Genomic DNA, 20,000 nt, shown 5'->3' with positions numbered 1-20,000 from the left:
AAAAGAACATCATACCAACAGTAAAATATGGTGGTGGTTGTGTGATAATCTGGGGCTGTTTTGCTGCTTAAAGTCCTGAAAGACTTGCTGTGATAAATAGAACCATGAATTCTGCTGTTCACCAAAAATTCCTGAAGGAGAATGTCCAGCCATCTGTTCCTTACCTCAAGATGAAGCGAACTTGGGGTCTGCAGCAGGACAATGATCCAAAACACACCAGCAAGTCCACCTCTGAATGGCTGAAGAAACACAAAATGAAGACTTTAGAGTAGCCTAGTCAAAGTCCTGACCTGAATCCTATTGAGATGCTGTGGTGCCTTAAAAAGGCGGTTTATGCTCAAAATCCCTCCACTGTGGCTAAATTACAACAATTCTGCATAGATTAGTGGAGAAAAATTCAGCGCTGAAACAGATTCAGTGTAAGTTATCACACACTACTTTTTACTGAAGTACATGTCAGAGCACAAACTTCTTTACTTTAACTTGAGTGAAAAAGTGCAGTCAGAACTGTGTGGAGTTTTGCCACCTCTGGTGTTCTAGCTAAAATGTTTATGTTAACAGTTCTGTTTCTGATACCTCTCTCTCTCTCTCTCTCTCTCTCTCTCTCTCTCTCTCTCTCTCTCTCTCTCTCTATCTTTCTCACACACACACACACACACACACACACACACACACACACACACACACAGGTGTGATGACAGAGGACAATCAGATGTTTCTGTACTTTGCATATGGCAGTAATCTGCTGAAAGAAAGACTGCAACTAAGGAATCCTTCAGCCACACTGCAGTGTGTAGCCAAGCTTCAGGTAATTTCAACACTATATTTAACCCACATCTGCAACACTTTTTGGTTGCACTGATTGGAGATGAAGATGATGAGACAGAATATAGGGGAAAGGTTCCACATCTGATATGATGGTGTGCCACAAATAACCCTGACCTTAACACACAAAAAGCAATAAACTAACTAAAGTGAGGTGTTTATCTTGTGAGAAGACTTGTGTACGGTTTCTGATATAATTCTGGGTTAGAATTTAGCCCTGTTGTCTGCAGGAAATCAACTCCATGAACAATCCTGTGCAGGACTTTTGGTTTACATACAGATCCATTCTTAGTAGTAAATACTGAAGTTATTTTTTTACATATTTATATGTTCATATAAATATGACCTTCATTTTTTTTTTCATAATAAGATTTTGATAAACACTGTTAATTCTTTGTCATTGTTCAGAACTACAAGCTGGTGTTTGGGAATCCTAACGGAGTATTCAGTGAGCGCTGGCATGGGGGCGTTGCCTCTATTGAGCCGAATGCAAAAGGCACTGTGTGGGGCGTGGTATGGAGAATGAACACTGCTGATCTGGCCATCTTAAACAGGTACATACCGAGTGTGTGGGTGTGTTTGCAAATACAGTGGTGTGATTTCAGTTGTGTATTCTCTATATTCTGATACAAGAGGGTGGAGAGAGAAGTTGTGGTATTGTATGAGGAAGTCTGGTGTGTCAGAGAAGTATGTGAGGGTGGTGCAGGACATGTATGAGGACAGTGTGACAGCAGTGAAGTGTGCAGTAGGAACAACAGACTGGTTCAAGGTGGAGGTTGGACTGCATCAAGGATCAACTCTGAGCCCTTTTCTGTTGGCAGTGGTGATGGACATGTTGACGGACGAGGTCAGACAGGAATCTCCATGGACTATGATGTTTGTGGATGATATTGTGATTTGTGGTAGGGAGTAGGGAGCAGGTGGAGAAGATCCTGGAGAGGTGGAGGTACATGCTGGAGAGAAGAGGAATAAAAGTCAGTAGGAGTAAGACAGAGTACATGTGTGTGGATGAGAGGGAGAGCAGTGGAGGGGTGCAGTTGCAGAGAGAAGAGGTGGAGAAGGTGGAGGAGTTCAGGCACCTGGGGTCAACAGTGCAAAGTAATGGAGAGTGTGGTGAAGAAAAGAGTGCAGACAGGGTGAAGTGGGTGGAGAAGAGTGATAGCAGGAGTGATTTGTAATAGAAAAGTATCTGAGAGAGTGAAAGAGAAAGTTTATAGGACTGTGGTGAGACCTAAGATGTTGTATGGATTAGAGACAGTGGCATTGAGTAAAAGACAGGAGGTGGAGCTGGAGGTAGCAGAGCTGAAGATGTTGAGATGTTCATTGGGAGTGATGAGGATGGACAGGATTAGAAATAAGTTTATTAGAGGGACAGCGCATGTAGGACGTTTTGGAGACAAGGTGAGGGAGGTGAGATTAAGGTGGTTTGGAAATGTGCAGAGGGTTAGGGTTAGGACATGGGGTATATCAGTAGGAGAATGTTGAGGATGGAGCCACCAGGAAGGAGGAAAAGGGGAAGACCAAGGAGGAGGTTTATGGATGTGGATGAGGACAGGGGGGTATGGAGACGCAGGATCCACTGTGGAGACCCATAATGGGAGAAGCCGAAAGAAGATGATTCTCTATATTCTGATCTGTGTGTGTGTGTGTGTGTGTGTGTGTGTGTGTGTGTGTGTGTGTGTGTGTGTGTGTGTGTGTGTGCGCAGACAGCAAGGTGTAAACTCGGGTGTGTATTCTCCTGTGATGATCAACTTGCTGAGTGGGGATTGCACACTCACCTGTCGTACCTACATCATGGTCAATCGTGTTCAGGCGCCACCGCCTCCACACTACCTGAAGGTTTCCTGACACATTAACACATACATACACTCACACACACACACACACACACACACACACACACACACACACACACACACACACACACACACACACAAACTCAGAGAGATGGTTAGGGTTAGTGTTAAATGTAGAGAAGGCGTAGAGTTCAGGGCAGGACTGTACACTGCCAGGCAGCACAAAGAGAAACATTACATTTCTTTAAACGAAGACAAACATCAGTTACAATTTGAGCTATGGATATAAACACACTCAGGTAAAGACAAACTAATATAATCTATTACCAAACATGTACAAGTTTTAATCCAGGAGGACAAACAAGAAGCAGGAGAAACAGACTGAGCAAGAAAAAATTGTCAAAACCAGGGAAGAGGTGTTTGAGTTTAAAAACATAAAGTATGACTTCTCAGAGAGCCCAGAACACACGGCTTTAAACAGAAACACTGAAACAGGTGAACAGAATAATGACACATTTCTGCAATGAACCAGTAAACTTTTTTCCTGACCATCATTTATACAGGTGCATTATGAGTTTTTTATCACTCTAACATTTTCAACATGTGGAATTTACATAAACATTTGGATAGAATTAAAACACTTTAAGAACGATTATATTTAATCCCCATAATCAACAGATTACATTAAACACTAATCTGCAATAATCTGATCAGAGCATCATCTGTGTTTTTATCAGAGAGGAACTTCAGGAACATTAGCATGAGTGTGTGTGTGTGTGTGTGTGTGTGTGTGTGTGTGTGTGTGTGTGTGTGTGTGTGTGTTTACAGATGACCTGTTTTTAGATGAACTCTTAAATAATAGTGAAGAATTGCAATAAAATTATTTTTGGAGGCAAATGCTGCATCAGGTCTGCGTTTACACTGGTTTTGATATTTCAGGTGATAATGATGGGAGCTGAGCAGAACAAATTACCCACATCTTATCAAAATAAACTTAAATCCATCAAAACGAACAAGTACGATGGGCCACTTCCTGTGATGGATGAGATCCATGCTGCACTCAAGAAGTCCAAAAAAGAGTAAACATGAAGCTTCAAAACAGCCATTTAATCACCCAGTAACTGTACTACAGGACTAATCTACATATTCAAATACTTTTATTAGTTTTTAAGTCAAATGTGTTGTATAATGTTTGAACTTATTATTTCACATCTGTTCCTTGCAATGAAATAAAATCAGGAAATTTTCATATTTGTTTTAATAGTGTGTGTGTGTGTGTGTGTGTGTGTGTGTGTGTGTGTGTGTGTGTGTGTGTGTGTGTGTGTTTGGGGGGGGGGGTGCTACAGACTTAGTGTGTTTGTGAGGGGGGGACAGAATGGTATAGGGTTAATGTGGGGGGGCAGAGTGGTATAGAGTTTCTGTGTTTGGGGAGGCAGAGTGGTATAGAGTTAGTGTGTGTGAGGGGGCAGAGTGGTGTAGAGTTAGTGTGTGGGGGGGCAGAGTGGTATAGAGTTAGTGTGTGTGAGGGGGCAGAGTGGTATAGAGTTTGTGTATGGGGGGGCAAAGTGATATATAGTTAGTGTGTTTGTGTGGGGGGGCAGAGTGGTGTAGAGTTTGTGTGTTTGTGTGGGGGGGGGCAGAGAGGTGTAGAGTTTGTGTGTGGGGGCAGGGTGGTGTAGAGTTTGTGTGTGGGGGGCAGGGTGGTGTAGAGTTTGGGGGGGGCAGAGTGGTGTAGAGTTTGTGTGTTTGTGTGGGGGGGCAGAGAGGTGTAGAGTTTGTGTGTGGGGGCAGGGTGGTGTAGAGTTTGTGTGTGGGGGCAGGGTGGTGTAGAGTTTGGGGGGGGCAGAGTGGTGTAGAGTTTGTGTGGGGGGGGCAGGGTGGTGTAAAGTTTGTGTGGGGGGCAGGGTGGTGTAGAGTTTGTGTGTTTGTGTGGGGGGGCAGAGAGGTGTAGAGTTTGTGTGTGGGGGCAGGGTGGTGTAGAGTTTGTGTGTGGGGGGCAGAGTGGTATAGAGTTTGTGTGTTTGTGTGGGGGGGCAGAGAGGTGTAGAGTTTGTGTGTGGGGGCAGGGTGGTGTAGAGTTTGTGTGTGGGGGGCAGGGTGGTGTAGAGTTTGGGGGGGGCAGAGTGGTGTAGAGTTTGTGTGGGGGGGCAGGGTGGTGTAGAGTTTGTGTGGGGGGCAGGGTGGTGTAGAGTTTGTGTGTGTGGGGGCAGGGTGGTGTAGAGTTTGTGTGTGGGGGGGGCGGTGTGGTGTAGAGTTTGTGGGGGGGGGGCGGTGTAGAGTTTGTGTGTGGGGGGGCAGGGTGGTGTAGAGTTTGTGTGGGGGGGGCAGGGTGGTGTAGAGTTTGTGTGTGGGGGGGCAGGGTGGTGTAGAGTTTGTGTGTGTGGGGGCAGGGTGGTGTAGAGTTTGTGTGGGGGGGGCAGGGCGGTGTAGAGTTTGTGGGGGGGGGCAGGGTGGTGTAGAGTTTGTGTGTGGGGGGGCAGGGCGGTGTAGAGTTTGTGTGTGGGGGGGCAGGGTGGTGTAGAGTTTGTGTGTGGGGGCAGGGTGGTGTAGAGTTTGTGTGGGGGGGGGCAGGGTGGTGTAGAGTTTGTGTGTGGGGGGGCAGGGTGGTGTAGAGTTTGTGTGTGGGGGGTCAGGGTGGTGTAGAGTTTGTGTGGGGGGGGCAGGGTGGTGTAGTTTGTGTGGGGGGGGCAGGGCGGTGTAGAGTTTGTGGGGGGGGGGCAGGGTGGTGTAGAGTTTGTGTGGGGGGGGGCAGGGTGGTGTAGAGTTTGTGGGGGGGGGCAGGGCGGTGTAGAGTTTGTGGGGGGGGGCAGGGTGGTGTAGAGTTTGTGTGTGAGGGGGCAGGGTGGTGTAGAGTTTGTGGGGGGGGGCAGGGTGGTGTAGAGTTTGTGTGTGGGGGCAGGGTGGTGTAGAGTTTGTGTGGGGGGGGCAGGGTGGTGTAGAGTTTGTGTGTGGGGGGTCAGGGTGGTGTAGAGTTTGTGTGGGGGGGGGCAGGGTGGTGTAGAGTTTGTGTGTGGGGGGCAGGGTGGTGTAGAGTTTGTGTGTGGGGGCAGGGTGGTGTAGAGTTTGTGTGGGGGGGGCAGGGTGGTGTAGAGTTTGTGGGGGGGGGCAGGGTGGTGTAGAGTTTGTGTGTGGGGGCAGGGTGGTGTAGAGTTTGTGTGGGGGGGGCAGGGTGGTGTAGAGTTTGTGTGTGGGGGGGCAGGGTGGTGTAGAGTTTGTGTGGGGGGGGCAGGGTGGTGTAGAGTTTGTGTGTGGGGGGGCAGGGTGGTGTAGAGTTTGTGTGTGGGGGGTCAGGGTGGTGTAGAGTTTGTGTGGGGGGGGCAGGGCGGTGTAGAGTTTGTGGGGGGGGGGGCAGGGCGGTGTAGAGTTTGTGGGGGGGGGCAGAGTGGTGTAGAGTTTGTGTGGGGGGGGCAGGGTGGTGTAGAGTTTGTGGGGGGGGGCAGGGCGGTGTAGAGTTTGGGGGGGGGGCAGGGTGGTGTAGAGTTTGTGTGGGGGGGGCAGGGTGGTGTAGAGTTTGTGTGGGGGGGGCAGGGCGGTGTAGAGTTTGTGTGGGGGGGGCAGGGTGGTGTAGAGTTTGTGTGGGGGGGGGCAGGGTGGTGTAGAGTTTGTGTGGGGGGGGGGCAGGGGGTGTTAGTTATGAAAGTTATAATTATATTAGTTATAAAACTATTTAAAGTGTCTTTTTTTACTTCTGTTATGTGAAATTCTGGAACTTAAGATGAAGAAAGAAGAAGAGAAAAATATTTCAGTTCATGAGGTCTGGAGAAATTCCAGCTGAAGAAAGTAAAACCTTAAGTGTGTAAAGGCTTTATGTTGGAGCTGATATTTAGCGTGAGAATTAACACATCTCAGCTTTTTCACTTTCGCTTCCTCCCTTCACTTCCCTCAGACTGGGAGATTCTCTCTCCCTGCTCATATCCGCCATTCCACCACCAACTTTCCTTCAGCTCCCGGTTCTCTCTGGAACACGCAGGTAGGAGTTTTTCTTTCTACAAAATGTTTTTTTTATTATTTATTTCAATGTCAGTTTCTCATCAGCTGTAGCGCAGTTTTTTTATTTTTTTTTTACCAAACAGAAAATGTTCTCTCACACACACACACACACACACACACACACACACACACACACAAAATCTTTCTGAAGTAAATGAGATAAAATGACGCTAGGGTAAAGGCCAGGTGTAGGAGTCGAGCCGCGGTGTCGGAGGTAAAGTTTCCCTACGCGAGTGTGAATAATCGAACCCCCCGCTCTAACACCCGGAAGTGTTCCGTGCCGCTGTGTTTCACCAAAACGCGTCTCTCGCTCGATAAGCAAATTCGGCAGCGACGCGGATTAGGTAGGGTCAGTGCTGCCCCAGCTCTAACGCACACACACATATATACATATATATACATACACACACACACACACACACATTATGGTAACAGGTTAATCAAACCGCGCATGCGCAGAGAGGTCTTGTGTTATATAATTACAACATATAGAACAGATTATTTTAAATATACAAGTTGGTTTGAAAAATGCAGATGTAGATGACAGGTGGGTATTCAAAGTATCCAATTTACATATATAAATGTTTTATATTTATTAAAAAAATTGGATTTTCTGTGTATATTGATGTTTGTCATTTTCTCTATTTTGTTGGGTGGATTTGTATAAAGATTAGTATATCATGAATAAATTATTTAATCATCAATTTTTTTATTTTACTTTTCATTAATTTAATACAATAGCACAGCAGGTATCAGTTGATCAGGTGAGATCATTTTATAAGCCTGAAAACATGTCAAACTCATTATCCCAGACAAAATACCAGGGTTTATTTTTTTATAAGTGGTAACATCTTAAAGCATAACCAAATTTTTCCAATGCGTGATGCAGACCAGGTGAGTGTTGAAGAACTTTATACAGCCTGGGATTTGTTTAACATTATCAGGCTGAAAATAGTTTACTCCCCACAAACAGAACCTGTTAAGAATCTTTAACTATAAAACGTTGTTATAATTTGTTATAATAAGAATCCCAGAGTATTGATTATTAGGAATAAACCTAGTCCACATTAATGAGGTTTAGTTAGATAGTTAGGATATAAACATTTACAGTAACCTCATTGATATTAGCTGTAATTAATGTTTCTTAAGAAATTCCAGTGTCAGTTCATTTAGGCTGTGTTCATTTTCAGACATCAGGTTCCAGCATCGTTCATGGAAAGAAAGGGTTGTGAAATTGTTTGGTTTCTAAAACACAGCGTTGTACACAGGCTACACAACAACAACCGAGAGGACAGGGAGCTGGTCTAGAGAGGACTCTGCTCTCAGCACACTGCTGGTTTCTTAAGGACATCTTTTCCCACAGACTGGAAACTCAGAAAATAATGTCAGAATACAGCTAATGTGAGAGTTGTGTAGAGCAGGAAAGCTCATTGGTTCTGATGATGGGCTGTGTGGGTCAGGATGGAGCTGAAGCTCCTCTCGATGCCTGTAGATTACTCACACTTCACAGAGAACTTTTAGTGAAAAAGGTGAAAAATACACAATGCATTTTAGACAATCTGAAGATGAATGGCTTCATCTGCAATGAAGACATTGAGATCATCCAGCGTTCCATTACTAAAACAGAGCAGGTACTAAAACACATCTTTCTTACTCACACACACACTCAGACATTCTCACTCACTCTCACACACTTACTCACTCATAGACACACTCACTCTCACACTCACGCACTCACTCACTCTTACTCAACACTCGCTCACACATACTCACACACTTACTCACTCACATTTACACTCACTCACTCTCACACACACACTCACTCACTCTCAGACACACACACACACACACACTCTCTCACTCACACACTCACTCACTCTCACACACACACACACACACTCACTCACTCACTCCCTTTCACACACACACACTCACTCACACTCACTCTCACACTCACACTCACTCACTCTCACACACACTCACTCACTCACACTCACTCACTCACACACACACACACTCACTCTCACACACTCACACTCACTCCCACACACTCACTCACACTCACTCCCACACACTCATACACACACTCACTCACTCTCACTCACACACTCACTCCCACACACTCATACACACACTCACATTTACTCACTCACACACACTCACTTTCTCACTCACACTCACTCACTCTCAGACACACACTCACTCTCACACACTCACTCTCACACTCTCACTCACACACTCACTCTCACACACACACACACACACTCACTCTCAAACACTCACACACACTTGCTCACTCACACGTTAGTATACACATAAGAATGTTTCCTTCTTTATATTATCAGGTGCGTGAAATCCTGGAGTTGGTGCAGAGTAAAGGTAAAGAGGCGTCTGCATATTTTATTCACATTCTACACCAGGCGTATGATGCCTTCATTGACCTTCGGCCTTGGTTTAACGAAATTCACTACGCTCCAGCCGAGTGTGTGATGGACATACCTGTGATTAACACAGACCCCAGTGAGTCTTTTTATCCAAATTACATAGAAATTGTGTCACGTGCAAAACTTTGCTGCATTAACACTGTTTTTTTTCTACAGTTAGCAGATACAGTGAGAAACTCAGGCAAGAACTTAGCAGAGACACTCAGTTCATCACCTCATACTCTCAGAAAGAGGAGACACGACTGGATGAGCTTTATACAGACACACAGATGGAAATCCTGAATGAGCGAGGAGAGAGCCTGGGATTTCTGCAGAGTCTGGACGAGATTCTGGGAGAAGAGGGCGTGTTCAACCAGCTGGCTGAGACCATCTTCATCTCAGGTGATGCTGGAGTGGGAAAATCCATTCTGCTCCAGAAACTCCAGAACCTGTGGTCCAAAAGAAAGTTAAACACTAATGCAAAGTTCTTCTTCACATTCAGATGCAGAATGTTCAGCACCTTTAAGGAAACTGATGAGATTTCAGTGAAGGATCTGATATTCAAACACAATTGTTATCCAGATGGAGACCCAGATGGTGAGGTGTTCAGCTACATCCTGCGATTTCCAGAGTCTGTACTTTTCACATTTGATGGATATGATGAAATCCAGTTGGATTTTGATTCAGAAAACATGCCAGAAGTGGTTTCTCCTGAGGAACGAACGCACCCACTTTTGGTTCTCATGAACCTGCTGAGTGGAAAATTGCTCAAAGGTTCCAGAAACATTCTAACAGCTCGGACCGGCACAGAAATCCAGAGCAAAGTGATTCGGAAGAAGGTGTTTTTGAGAGGTTTCTCACCAAAACATCTCAGAAAATATCTGTCTTATCACTTTCCCCAGCAGGAGCAGAGGGACAGGGTGTCTGTGCAGCTGGACGCGAACCCTCACCTATGTGGACTCTGCTCTTTCCCTTTGTTCAGCTGGATCATTTTTAAGAGCTTTAAGCACCTTCAGAATATGTATGATGATGTGGAGCTGCCAGGCTCATGCGTCACTCTCACAAACATCTTCCTTCTGCTGTCGGAGGTGTTTCTGAGCCGGAGCAGTAAGAGTGCTGGACTCCTGAAGAGAAGCACACGATGCACTGCAGAAACCTTCAGATCAGGCCTAAAGATGCTCTCCGCCTTTGCTAAACTTGCCCTGCTGGGTTTGGAAAAGAGCAGCTTCATTTACACTCATGAAGAGGTTTCCTCCTGCGGCCTGAGTGATGATGATGTTCAGTTCGGGTTTCTGAGGCCCGTCGGTCACTACGATGCGTGTGGTGCTTCGGCAAAGTACGAGTTTCTCCATGTGACACTGCAGTCATTTCTGGCTGCGGTTTGCCTTGTCTTGGATTTGAACATCGTCTCAGATGAGATCCTGAGGTTCTTCTCTAAGTGTGAGTTTCATAAGACATCCCATTTGATCTGCTTGTCCTGTTTAGGGATGTCGTCTCATCCAATAAATTCAGATCCTTTTCAGACAAATGAACACTTTCAGTTTGCAAACCTGTTCCTATGTGGCCTGCTTTCCAAATCCAACACCTTCCTCCTGGAGCACCTCGTTCCTCCAGCATCCCTGAAGAAAAAGCGAAAGGCTTTGAAATCCTACCTTTCCTCCAGCATAAAGACACACCTCAGCGGCCTGCCTCGCTGCCCAAGCACTGATATTGAGGGAAATAAAGTTCATGTGATGCCAAACTTCCTGTGGATGCTGCGCTGTATATTTGAGATCCACAGCGAGGACGTGGCTCGTCTAACAGCTAAAGGGATCTCAGCAGATTACCTCAAACTTGCATACTGTAACATCTATTCAGCTGACTGCAGCGCTCTCAACTTTGTCCTTCATTACCACAGGAAGCGTTTAGCAGTTGATCTGGACAACAACAACATCAGTGACTATGGTGTGAAGCAGCTTATTCCTCTGTTCAGCAAAATGACTGTGGTCAGGTATGACTCATTCCAAACAGCTCAGTGTAAAAAAAAAAAATTCCTAGTGGTTCTCCATGTTCTCCATATTCTCCATGTTCTTCATGTTCTTCATCTTCCTTAGGTCCTTTATGTTCCATGTGTTCCTTGTTCCCAGCATTAAAAGAGTTCCCATGTTTTCTCAGTGTTTCCTGTTCCCAGTGTGATCTAGGTTACATGAATTTAATGACTTTAATAGAAATCTGGATTCACATGGTGCTTCTGATCAGGAAGAAACAGTTGTTGAAGATAAATGAATGAAATCTGGGTTTGTGCGCAGGTTTTGTGTGAATCAGCTCACAGACAGCAGTGTGGAAGTTTTGGCTACAGAACTCCTTAAACACAAAATCGTAAAAGTTTTGGGGTAATTTCGCATTAAATCATAAGTATTTGTATTAGTTTATTCCAAAATATATCAATTTATTACCATTTTTTCTCTTAAATACATTTATAGGCTGTATAAGAATTACATTACAGACATCGGAGCCAAACTGGTGGCACAGATAATTGAAGAGTGTCCTCACATCAGAACCGTGAAGTAGGTTACATTTTAACTCTCCCAGTTCCATTGAGTCACATTTATTTGTGGTTGTAATTTCTATATTTGGTTTTGCTCTAGTTCAGTTTTTCACGTACTGTCTCCATCATGAACACATTGAGTGCACGGTCACTGACTTTACACTGTACAGTTTATCAAATATAATCATTAAGACAAATGATTTGTGTGAATGTTTTTGATGTGTGTAGACTCGGCTATAATCAGATCACAGCCGAGGGGGCGACATTTCTTGCTGAAGCTATTCAGAAAAGTAAATCGATCTTCGAAGTTGGGTAAAACGGCAGCTCACAGACACACGAGTAGGAAGTTTAAACCTGAATAAAGTCATAAATTATGTTTTAATGTTCAGTTTTTGTGTTCAGCATGTGGGGAAATAGCATCGGAGACGCCGGGGCTCACGCTTTCGCTGAGGCAATAAAGAACCACAGCAGCTTAACGAACCTCAGGTAAGTTTAATTATACAGTTATCAAGTTCACAGGAGGAACAATCCGTAGGAGAAATTAAAGTAAACAGGAAGTGACCTCACACAAAGGTCAGAATCAGAAGGTTTAACATATTAAACTTTTTAAATGAAATTAATTTTCTTTCTGTAACTTTATTGTTGTTTTTAGTCTGTCGGCAAACGGGATCAGCTCCGAGGGAGGAAAAAGTTTAGCAAAAGCGCTAACACAAAATAACAGCCTTCACATCTTCTGGTGCTCATCACATATATCATATTTATGTGCTTAAATGTTTTTTGTGTGTGTGTGTGTGTGTGTGTGTGTGTGTGTGAGTGTGTGTGTGAGTGTGTGTGTGAGTGTGTGTGTGAGTGTGTGAGTGAGTGAGTGAGTGAGTGAAAAAGAGAAAAAAAATACTAAAGATATTTTACTATGTTGTTTTTTAGGCTGATTCAAAACAAAATCTCAGACGATGCAGCTGTGGAGCTCGCCAAAGCCTTTGAGATGAACTCAGCACTCACACACCTGATGTAAGACTCCAGGCCACATGAACACTGCACTTTTTATTTACACTGAACTGAAACACCACCAAACACACAGTTATTATTATCAGACAATACAGTTTTTGTTTTTATGAAATATTGTCATGTGGTGTGTGTCCAGGTTAATTGACAATCAGTTTTCTGCTTGTGGAGTGGAACAGCTCAGTGAAGGTCTAAAACACAACATAACAATAAAAGAAGTCAAGTAAGTTGCAAACACACACACACACACACACACACACACACACACACACTCACACACTATGATGCAGATACAGGCAGTGCAACACCAGAATGAAGGTGCTCTAATCTGCAAATTGTCACAATACTATAAGATGAACAAATGTTTATTTTCTATAAAACACAATAGTTGTGTTATGAGGTGTTTGTTACAGACAACTGTAACACAACACCATCAGAATAATAGTTAGTATTTAAACTCTGGGAAATAAAAATCCATACAGTCTCCCATGTCAGTTACAGTTTTAGTGATGTAACACACACACACACACACACACACACACATTCATATTTATACACAATAAACATATGAACATACTGCACATGTAACATGTTTAATATGTATTAAACATGTGATGGTATTGGAGTGAATAGTTTATAATGTGGTTATTGTGAATGTGTGCAGTTTAAAGGGGAATCAGGTCAGTGTGGAGGACGAGTCTCGCTTCAGGGATGAGAAAAGACTTAGATTCTGCTGAGGGATTCAACAACAGAATGTCCTGTTACATGACTGCTGCAGTGTTTCCACACCTGTACCACAGTATCTAACCCAGAGTCCTAATTCAGAATCTGACCCTGGAGCAGAGAGAACCTGCACAGAAATGCACATCTCATTAATGTAAACACAGTAACCTGAGCTCAGGATCAAATCTGAAAAACCTCAGCACTACCTGCTGTAGCACCATGCAGCTCAGGGAGCTTACAGGATCTTTACTACCAGCGTGAATTTTAACTATTTTAAAAAACAGTTTTTATATATAAATGATTACAAGATATTACTATCTTCTCCCTAAAGACTTGAGAGATGGCAGAGATGTGTGATGAAACATCTTCCTACTGATGTCTGTAAATATCCATCCGTCTGTTTCAGCACAGAGGGACTCTATTAAACACCTCCACCGGCTCCCTCTTTATTCTAATTCTCATTTTATTAAAACCAGAATCTCCAGAAAAAATCTCATCCACCTTCTCAGGTTTCTTCTCTTTTCTCCCCCAGTGTCCTGCTACAGAAATAAAAGTTAAAATGTCTAAATGCACTGAAATACTTTATTTATTTTAGTTAAATTAACAGTGAAGCTTTACAGAAGATTACAGGAATGACATCACACATTTTATAAGGAGATGTAAAGAAGATTAACCCTTGTGAGTTTTAGTGCAAAAAGAGGGAAAAATATACAATGCTTTTATCACCAAGGACATGATTCATGATATACACACACACACACACACACACACACACACACACACACACACACACCAATCACTAAACTAAAGGAACTTAAGTGTTATTTACTGACATGCAAAAACACTGAACTGCAGCTTACTTTTTCCACTTAGTGTTTGTGTGTATAATCGTATTAGAATTAAAACAGTAACTAATTTATTGCTCCTGATAATAGTAAAAACATTCAAAACTGAATCTGAGTGCAATGCATTCTGGGTAACTTCATACTTAAACTCTCCAGACGCTCATCAAATGAACTGAGAAGGGAACTGGACGATAAAAAAATTAAGTAATAGCAATTTCTCTAACACACACACACATGCGCACACAGTAACAGTTCCTGGCCTTCATTGCTGCTTTTATTGAATTGTAATTGTAAGTCACACAATCATAACTGTTTATTTTAGTGTGTACACAGGTCATGCAGAGATTGGAGTATTCTGGGCCAAAAGTCTGATCTAACCGCTCAGTGTAGCACCACATACATGTATTGCTTGTACTAAATACACACGCTCGCGCGCACACATACACACACACACTCACACACTGTTCTCTAAAGCATTGTTTGTGTGTGTTCTCTCATTGCTTTATTTCAGTCCCTGAAGCAGCAACATCAGTGTTATTATTATTGTTGTTATTGTACTTGTGTGTGTACGTGTGTACAAAAGTTGTAAATGTGTACTGACTAATCACAAAATGGGCGTGGTCAATGATGAAGGGTGTGGTGTGAGGTGGGCCAAGGAGGGACATTCTGAGGAAAATGAGTTTATCTGTACACACATTATCATAACCCACATGTTCATGCACACAACGCTGTGTGTGTGTGTGTGTGTGTGTGTGTGTGTGTGTGTGTGTGTGTGTGTGTGTGTGTCAAGTCATCTATTACCAACTTGTAAACATTTTTAATAAAAAGTTTCAAAAAGGAATAGTATTGTTAAATATGACATTCCCCTTATATACCCTCACACACACACACACATACACACACTTTTTTGTTGTTGTAAAGAATCATTTAAAGAGCTTCGTTCTTTTCTTTATCCTGAAAGAACACAGATGAAAAGCAACCTGCAACACACACACACACACACACACACACACACACAGTGTCAGATGGTTGAATACATATCTTTAGTATCTCAATTTAGTGTCTAAAACACCAGACTCTACAATCACATCAAAATGAACAACGTTGTGAAAGCTAAAGTGATGGTTCAGTTGTTTGAATGTGGGGCTGCATGAGGTTTTTATGCTGGTCAGTTTATTACCTGTAGTAACTAATGCTAAGCACTCTTCCATTTTGCCGGAGCAAAGTGCAGAACCAGATATATAACAACAACTGAAGACAGCTGGAGTAAATAAAGGCCTGGCAAAGCATCTAGAAGGAGGAAACTTGGTGTCTGCTGATGTCTTCATTAGATTGTTTTATTTTATTAGAATTTTAGACCTGCACTTTAGTAACATCAAACTTAAACATTTTACTTCAGTAAAATACTTCCTCCTGAACTGAACCACAATTTCTCTGTGTGTGTGTGTGTGTGTGTGTGTGTGTGTGTGTGTGTGTGTGTGTGTGTAAGAGAGACAGAGTTGATACCTGTCACTGTTTACCACATGAAGCTCCTTTGCTGTGTGTATTGATGTTTGTGAAATCTGATTCAGGGTACAGCCTCAAGCCTGGCACCGTGAAGATAGAGGACACTAAGAACACACACACACACACTTTCTCTCTTATTGACAATTCTGTTCATGAATGCAATCGTATCTGCTCAGGTGTGTTACTGACTGTCTGAAAGATTCCTCAGTTTATCAGGTAACTGGCTGAAGAAGTCGTGCTGCAGCGCCATGGGAGCAGTAACACGCTGCTTTGGGAAACACTGCAGGAACCTGGAGGCTAAATCTTCTGCGTGATCCACATGACCTAACCTACACACACACACACACACACACACACACACAATGCAATCACAGTCACATATTAGCTCACACACACTTACGCACATACACATTGCTTTCACAGACACACACACTTACACACATAGATGCACATTGCTTTCAGACACATTGCTCACACACTTACACATATACATACATACACATTGTTCTCACATACACACACTTACACATATACATACATATACATTACTCTCACAGATAGACGCTCTCACACACACACTTACACATACATATACATTACTCTCACACACACACACACACACACACACACACACACACACATTGCAGTTAAACTTACTTGTTCCAAGCTTGTCTAAGTTTTTTGGCACTATATACAGGAAAACGTCCTGCAGAGGAAGCACACCCATGCAAACAAATCACACACACACACACACACACACACACACACACACACACACACACACACACCATTATCAGATTCTTTATATGTAATGAAATACACCAGGCCCTTTGAAATGTTCGTTTACACACATGTGCATGTGTGTGTATTTTCACCTGGTTTGAAGTGAGGAAGTGAGTGAACACCTGGCCATGTTTCTTCAGATGGAGTACCGAGAACCTGCAGACAGAGAGGGAACTTTTCATCTAAGTTCTAAAAAAATTACAGAAAATCTCCAACAGCACAGACTCTCTCTCTCTCTCTCTCTCCCTCCCTCTCTCTCTCTCTCTCTCTAACTTCTTTATACTTTAGGTGTTACTTTAGTTAATAAAATAAAGCATGGGTAGGGAGGGAAAAAAAAGGTGGGGGTGGAGGTTTGTATCGAGGTGTGATGGTGGGGCGGCCGAGCGGTGGTACCCAGCCGGTCTCACTCCGGCACGGGGCGTGCTGTGAGACGACCCACAAGGTGATGGTGAAGCAGGTGTTAGTGGCTGTAGGTGGGCTTCGCGAACATAATGTTGGCGTGGAACAAGGCCGTCGTAGTGTTTGTGATGGAGAAACAGCTGGTGGATCAGCTGAGCGAGTTTGGCGTATGGTTAGTGGGTAACACTTTCTGTTTACACTGCTGGCATCAGTAACAAACAGTGTAACATGTTCAAAACTCCCGCCGTTTAGAGCCAAGGAGGAGAAGAGCGCGAGCTGTCTCGATTCGGGAAGGTAGCGAGCGGCATTAACATGGTGACGCTAAATTGTACACACCCGGAGCTGAAACACGTCATGTCGTTCAGGTGGAGTGTGCTGATGTTCCTGAAGGAGCCCTCATTGGAGATCTCCTTCAGAGTTACACATGAAGGTAAATCCTACATGCTATATGGAAGCTCTGGGAACATGAAGTGCTTTGAATGTGGAGACATCAGGCATAAAAGGGTCACATGTCCACATAAAGCACAGCCTAGTGAGGTAGAAACACCACACAGGGGGCGGAGTGAATGCAGGGGGCGTGGCTACTGCTCAAGCTGCTGCTGCTGCTGAGGCTGTTCCAGAGAGCAGTGCTGGGGTTAAGTGCTGTGGTGCAGCAGGCAGGAGACATCAGTGATGCTCGACCTGCGTGTATAAGAGACACTGGTGGACTCCAAACTCCAAGACAGGAAGGAGGACAGTGTAGCTAAAGAAGGGAACAGGACAGAAACAGAGAGCAGTGATGTGATGTAGGGAAATGGAGGTGAAGCCACACTGGTGAAAAAGTAAAAAGGTAACAACAGAGTGCAATAGAGTGGAAATAGAAGACATGGGGTCAGCAGCAGGAGATAGTGTTAATCAGATGGAAAATGACAGTGTAATAACCGATGATGTTACAGAAGAAGCCAGTGTGTACGGTGAACCTGAGGTGTAGGTAACAGAAATGGATATGGAAGACGAGGAAGATGCTACACAGAACAATGAAGATAGCGAATATGAGGAGGAGACAGAGAACAATACTGTTGCTGCAAAAAAAGAAAAAAACAGCAGAAGCTCCTCAACATACAGGTTTCGCTTGAGAAAAATTGCAACAAGGCTACGAAAGAAGAAAAAAGAACGACAAAAAAAAAAAGGTCACGTCACCAAAGTGTTTTCTTTCCTGCTTTCGCCATCCTCATCTGCTCTTCTTTCCTCTTACATCTCTTCTATATGGATAAGTTAAGAGTCAACACTTTAGACATTAATGAGGGAGGGATAAAAAGAAACAGGCTGCAGAATGGGGGATGAGGTGGGAAGACGAACTCTTCTTTATTTATGGGTCAAATATCAGTGCTGGAGAAGCAACTTTTAATTTAAAAAAAGAGTAAAAGCAACCATCAGCTCTACTGGTACAAGCTGAAATCAGAGGAATGAATTTTTTATTTATAAATGTTTATGCCTCAAACACAGGAAGTGAGCAAGAGAAAACCTTTTATAAAATAAGAGACGTAATCACGCAACATAGCAGCATCCACATTGTAGTCATTGGTGGAGACCCACACATCCAATCTTAGTTTCCAGAATCTGTAGTTTAAGATTAAATAACTAAAACATGGATTTATCCATGGAGAGAAAAGAACCAAGGAGTAAAACAATACACATGGATAAAAACAACTGACACAAGAATAAGTGCTGCAAGTTTAGATAGATTTAACATTAAAAAATTAACTGAAACATTTTAAACCACCAGTTGCACATGGGCTGTTTTATCTCTAATTCCGAAGTGAGGGGACTGTTTTTTTTTTTTTAACTGGAGGCCTGTGGCTCTTCTATGTACAGACTACATAATACAGTGGAACCCACTTATCTCGACCTCGGTTAACTCGACAACCGTATTAAGTCGACGTTTTTGAAGTGAAACCGCCAAATTCTCGCTTTGTCTAAGCATTTTTTATCGGTTATGTCGACTTTTTTTATGTCGCCGAACCCTGATATCTCGAGCACAAGAGGGGAAAAATTTGCCATTTAACGTCAGTTATCTCGGTGCAGCCGCAGAAGAACTCGCGAAAGTGGCGGAAAAATCAAGTCTTACAGATGCTACAGGTGTTGTATTGTATACTGGTGAATCTCTGCTGTTAGTTAGTGCACATATGCCTTTTGTTGTTAAAAGCGCAGCCTGTGAGAGAGTGCCGGTGGGAAGACACGTACCGGGATACGCATGCGCGATAACAACCACCGCCATGAACCAACATATACCACCAATAACGGACAGTGAGAGTGTGGAAGTGTAAATAGGAGCTGGTGATGATGATAAACGAGCACCAGATGTGCGTGATTGAAGTCGGGAGCTTCAGAGAAAGCGGCCGAGAAAACACCTGCCACGCTGAAGGGGGGGCTGAAGGGGGCGTGGCAGGTGGATTCATGACGGATAAACGTGTACTTTATGTATTTTTATAGCATGCCTTCATCAAACACATCGCGGCAACGCTGTTGTGTAAAAACCCCTTCAAAAACACGTGCATGCACATTCTCATTTATTAACGCACATCATGTACATAAAGACATTTCAAGCACATTAATATACTGCCGCCATATTGGTTTTCGTTTATCTCGATCATCGGTTATCTCGATGCTTTTTGGCGACCCCCTAGGACATCGACATAACCGGGTTCCACTGTACTCTCAAAATGCCTGTCAAATAGACTGAAGGAACACATAAGCACACTAGTACACACAAGTCAGACTTACTGCATGCCTGGTTGCACAACAATGGACAATGTGTTTACTGTATGTGACATTGTGTAAAATTAATTCTTATGACCTCAAGTTTTTATCTATAGACCAAGAAAAAGCCTTTGATAGAGTGGATCATACTTATCTCTTTAATACATTAGAAGCCTTTGGGATGGTGCAACATTTATATCATGGATTAAACAATTATACTCAGATGCTTGTATCAGGCTTTAAGTTGGGGGAGGACTCAGCTGCCCTTTTTAAAACGCAGCAAGGGATCAGGCAAAGATGCCCACTGTCAGGGCAATTGTATAGTCTGTCCATTAATCCTCTTCTGTACCAATAAAGAAAAAAAATGCATGGACTATCAGAATGTGGAATAACAGAAAAAGTAGTTGTTTTAGCCTACACGGACGATGTATTAGTATAACCA

General features: G+C 43.4%; 3 protein-coding genes across 13 annotated transcripts in view; 2 read left to right on the top strand and 1 right to left on the bottom strand.

Annotated features, from left to right (window-relative positions):
- ggctb (gamma-glutamylcyclotransferase b) overlaps positions 1 to 3,882 on the top strand; it is a 5,150-nt gene extending 1,268 nt beyond the window's left edge. The window contains exons 2-5 of the mRNA XM_083529331.1: positions 690 to 808; positions 1,234 to 1,379; positions 2,532 to 2,664; positions 3,561 to 3,882. Coding sequence (XP_083385457.1) covers positions 690 to 808; positions 1,234 to 1,379; positions 2,532 to 2,664; positions 3,561 to 3,704 — 542 coding nt within the window. The 3' untranslated portion in view covers positions 3,705 to 3,882. The remainder of the gene's footprint in view (positions 1 to 689; positions 809 to 1,233; positions 1,380 to 2,531; positions 2,665 to 3,560) is intronic.
- A 2,407-nt stretch (positions 3,883 to 6,289) lies between these two features.
- Positions 6,290 to 13,854, top strand: nod1 (nucleotide-binding oligomerization domain containing 1). 6 transcript variants are annotated; one of them, XM_083529229.1, is made up of 12 exons: positions 6,290 to 6,591; positions 7,809 to 8,242; positions 8,957 to 9,131; positions 9,212 to 11,024; positions 11,323 to 11,406; positions 11,497 to 11,580; positions 11,790 to 11,873; positions 11,964 to 12,047; positions 12,214 to 12,297; positions 12,486 to 12,569; positions 12,703 to 12,786; positions 13,228 to 13,854. In XM_083529229.1, the coding sequence occupies exons 2-12, from the start codon at positions 8,051 to 8,053 to the stop codon at positions 13,298 to 13,300; spliced, it is 2,841 nt and encodes a 946-aa protein (XP_083385355.1). In that variant the 5' UTR covers positions 6,290 to 6,591; positions 7,809 to 8,050; the 3' UTR covers positions 13,301 to 13,854. The 6 variants fall into 6 exon arrangements, with proteins under 6 accessions (XP_083385355.1, XP_083385359.1, XP_083385358.1 ...); XM_083529228.1 differs by lacking the exon at positions 6,290 to 6,591 and adding an exon at positions 6,753 to 6,955; XM_083529230.1 differs by lacking the exon at positions 6,290 to 6,591 and adding an exon at positions 7,034 to 7,158.
- Positions 13,855 to 14,387: 533 nt separating this feature from the next.
- cdk14 (cyclin dependent kinase 14) overlaps positions 14,388 to 20,000 on the bottom strand; it is a 28,238-nt gene continuing 22,625 nt past the window's right edge. For all 6 annotated transcript variants that reach the window (XM_083529294.1, XM_083529293.1, XM_083529295.1 and 3 more), the window contains 5 exons: positions 16,513 to 16,576; positions 16,295 to 16,343; positions 15,827 to 15,966; positions 15,638 to 15,741; positions 14,388 to 15,111 (listed from right to left, as the gene is read on the bottom strand). In XM_083529294.1, coding sequence (XP_083385420.1) covers positions 15,641 to 15,741; positions 15,827 to 15,966; positions 16,295 to 16,343; positions 16,513 to 16,576 — 354 coding nt within the window. In that variant the 3' untranslated portion in view covers positions 14,388 to 15,111; positions 15,638 to 15,640. The remainder of the gene's footprint in view (positions 15,112 to 15,637; positions 15,742 to 15,826; positions 15,967 to 16,294; positions 16,344 to 16,512; positions 16,577 to 20,000) is intronic.

This window comes from Silurus aristotelis (assembly GCF_946808225.1).
Source record: "Silurus aristotelis genome assembly, chromosome: 25".
Classification (NCBI taxonomy): Eukaryota; Metazoa; Chordata; class Actinopteri; order Siluriformes; family Siluridae; genus Silurus; species Silurus aristotelis.
The sequence above is the reverse complement of the archived record's forward strand: the minus strand, read 5'-3'. Positions and strand labels throughout refer to the sequence as shown.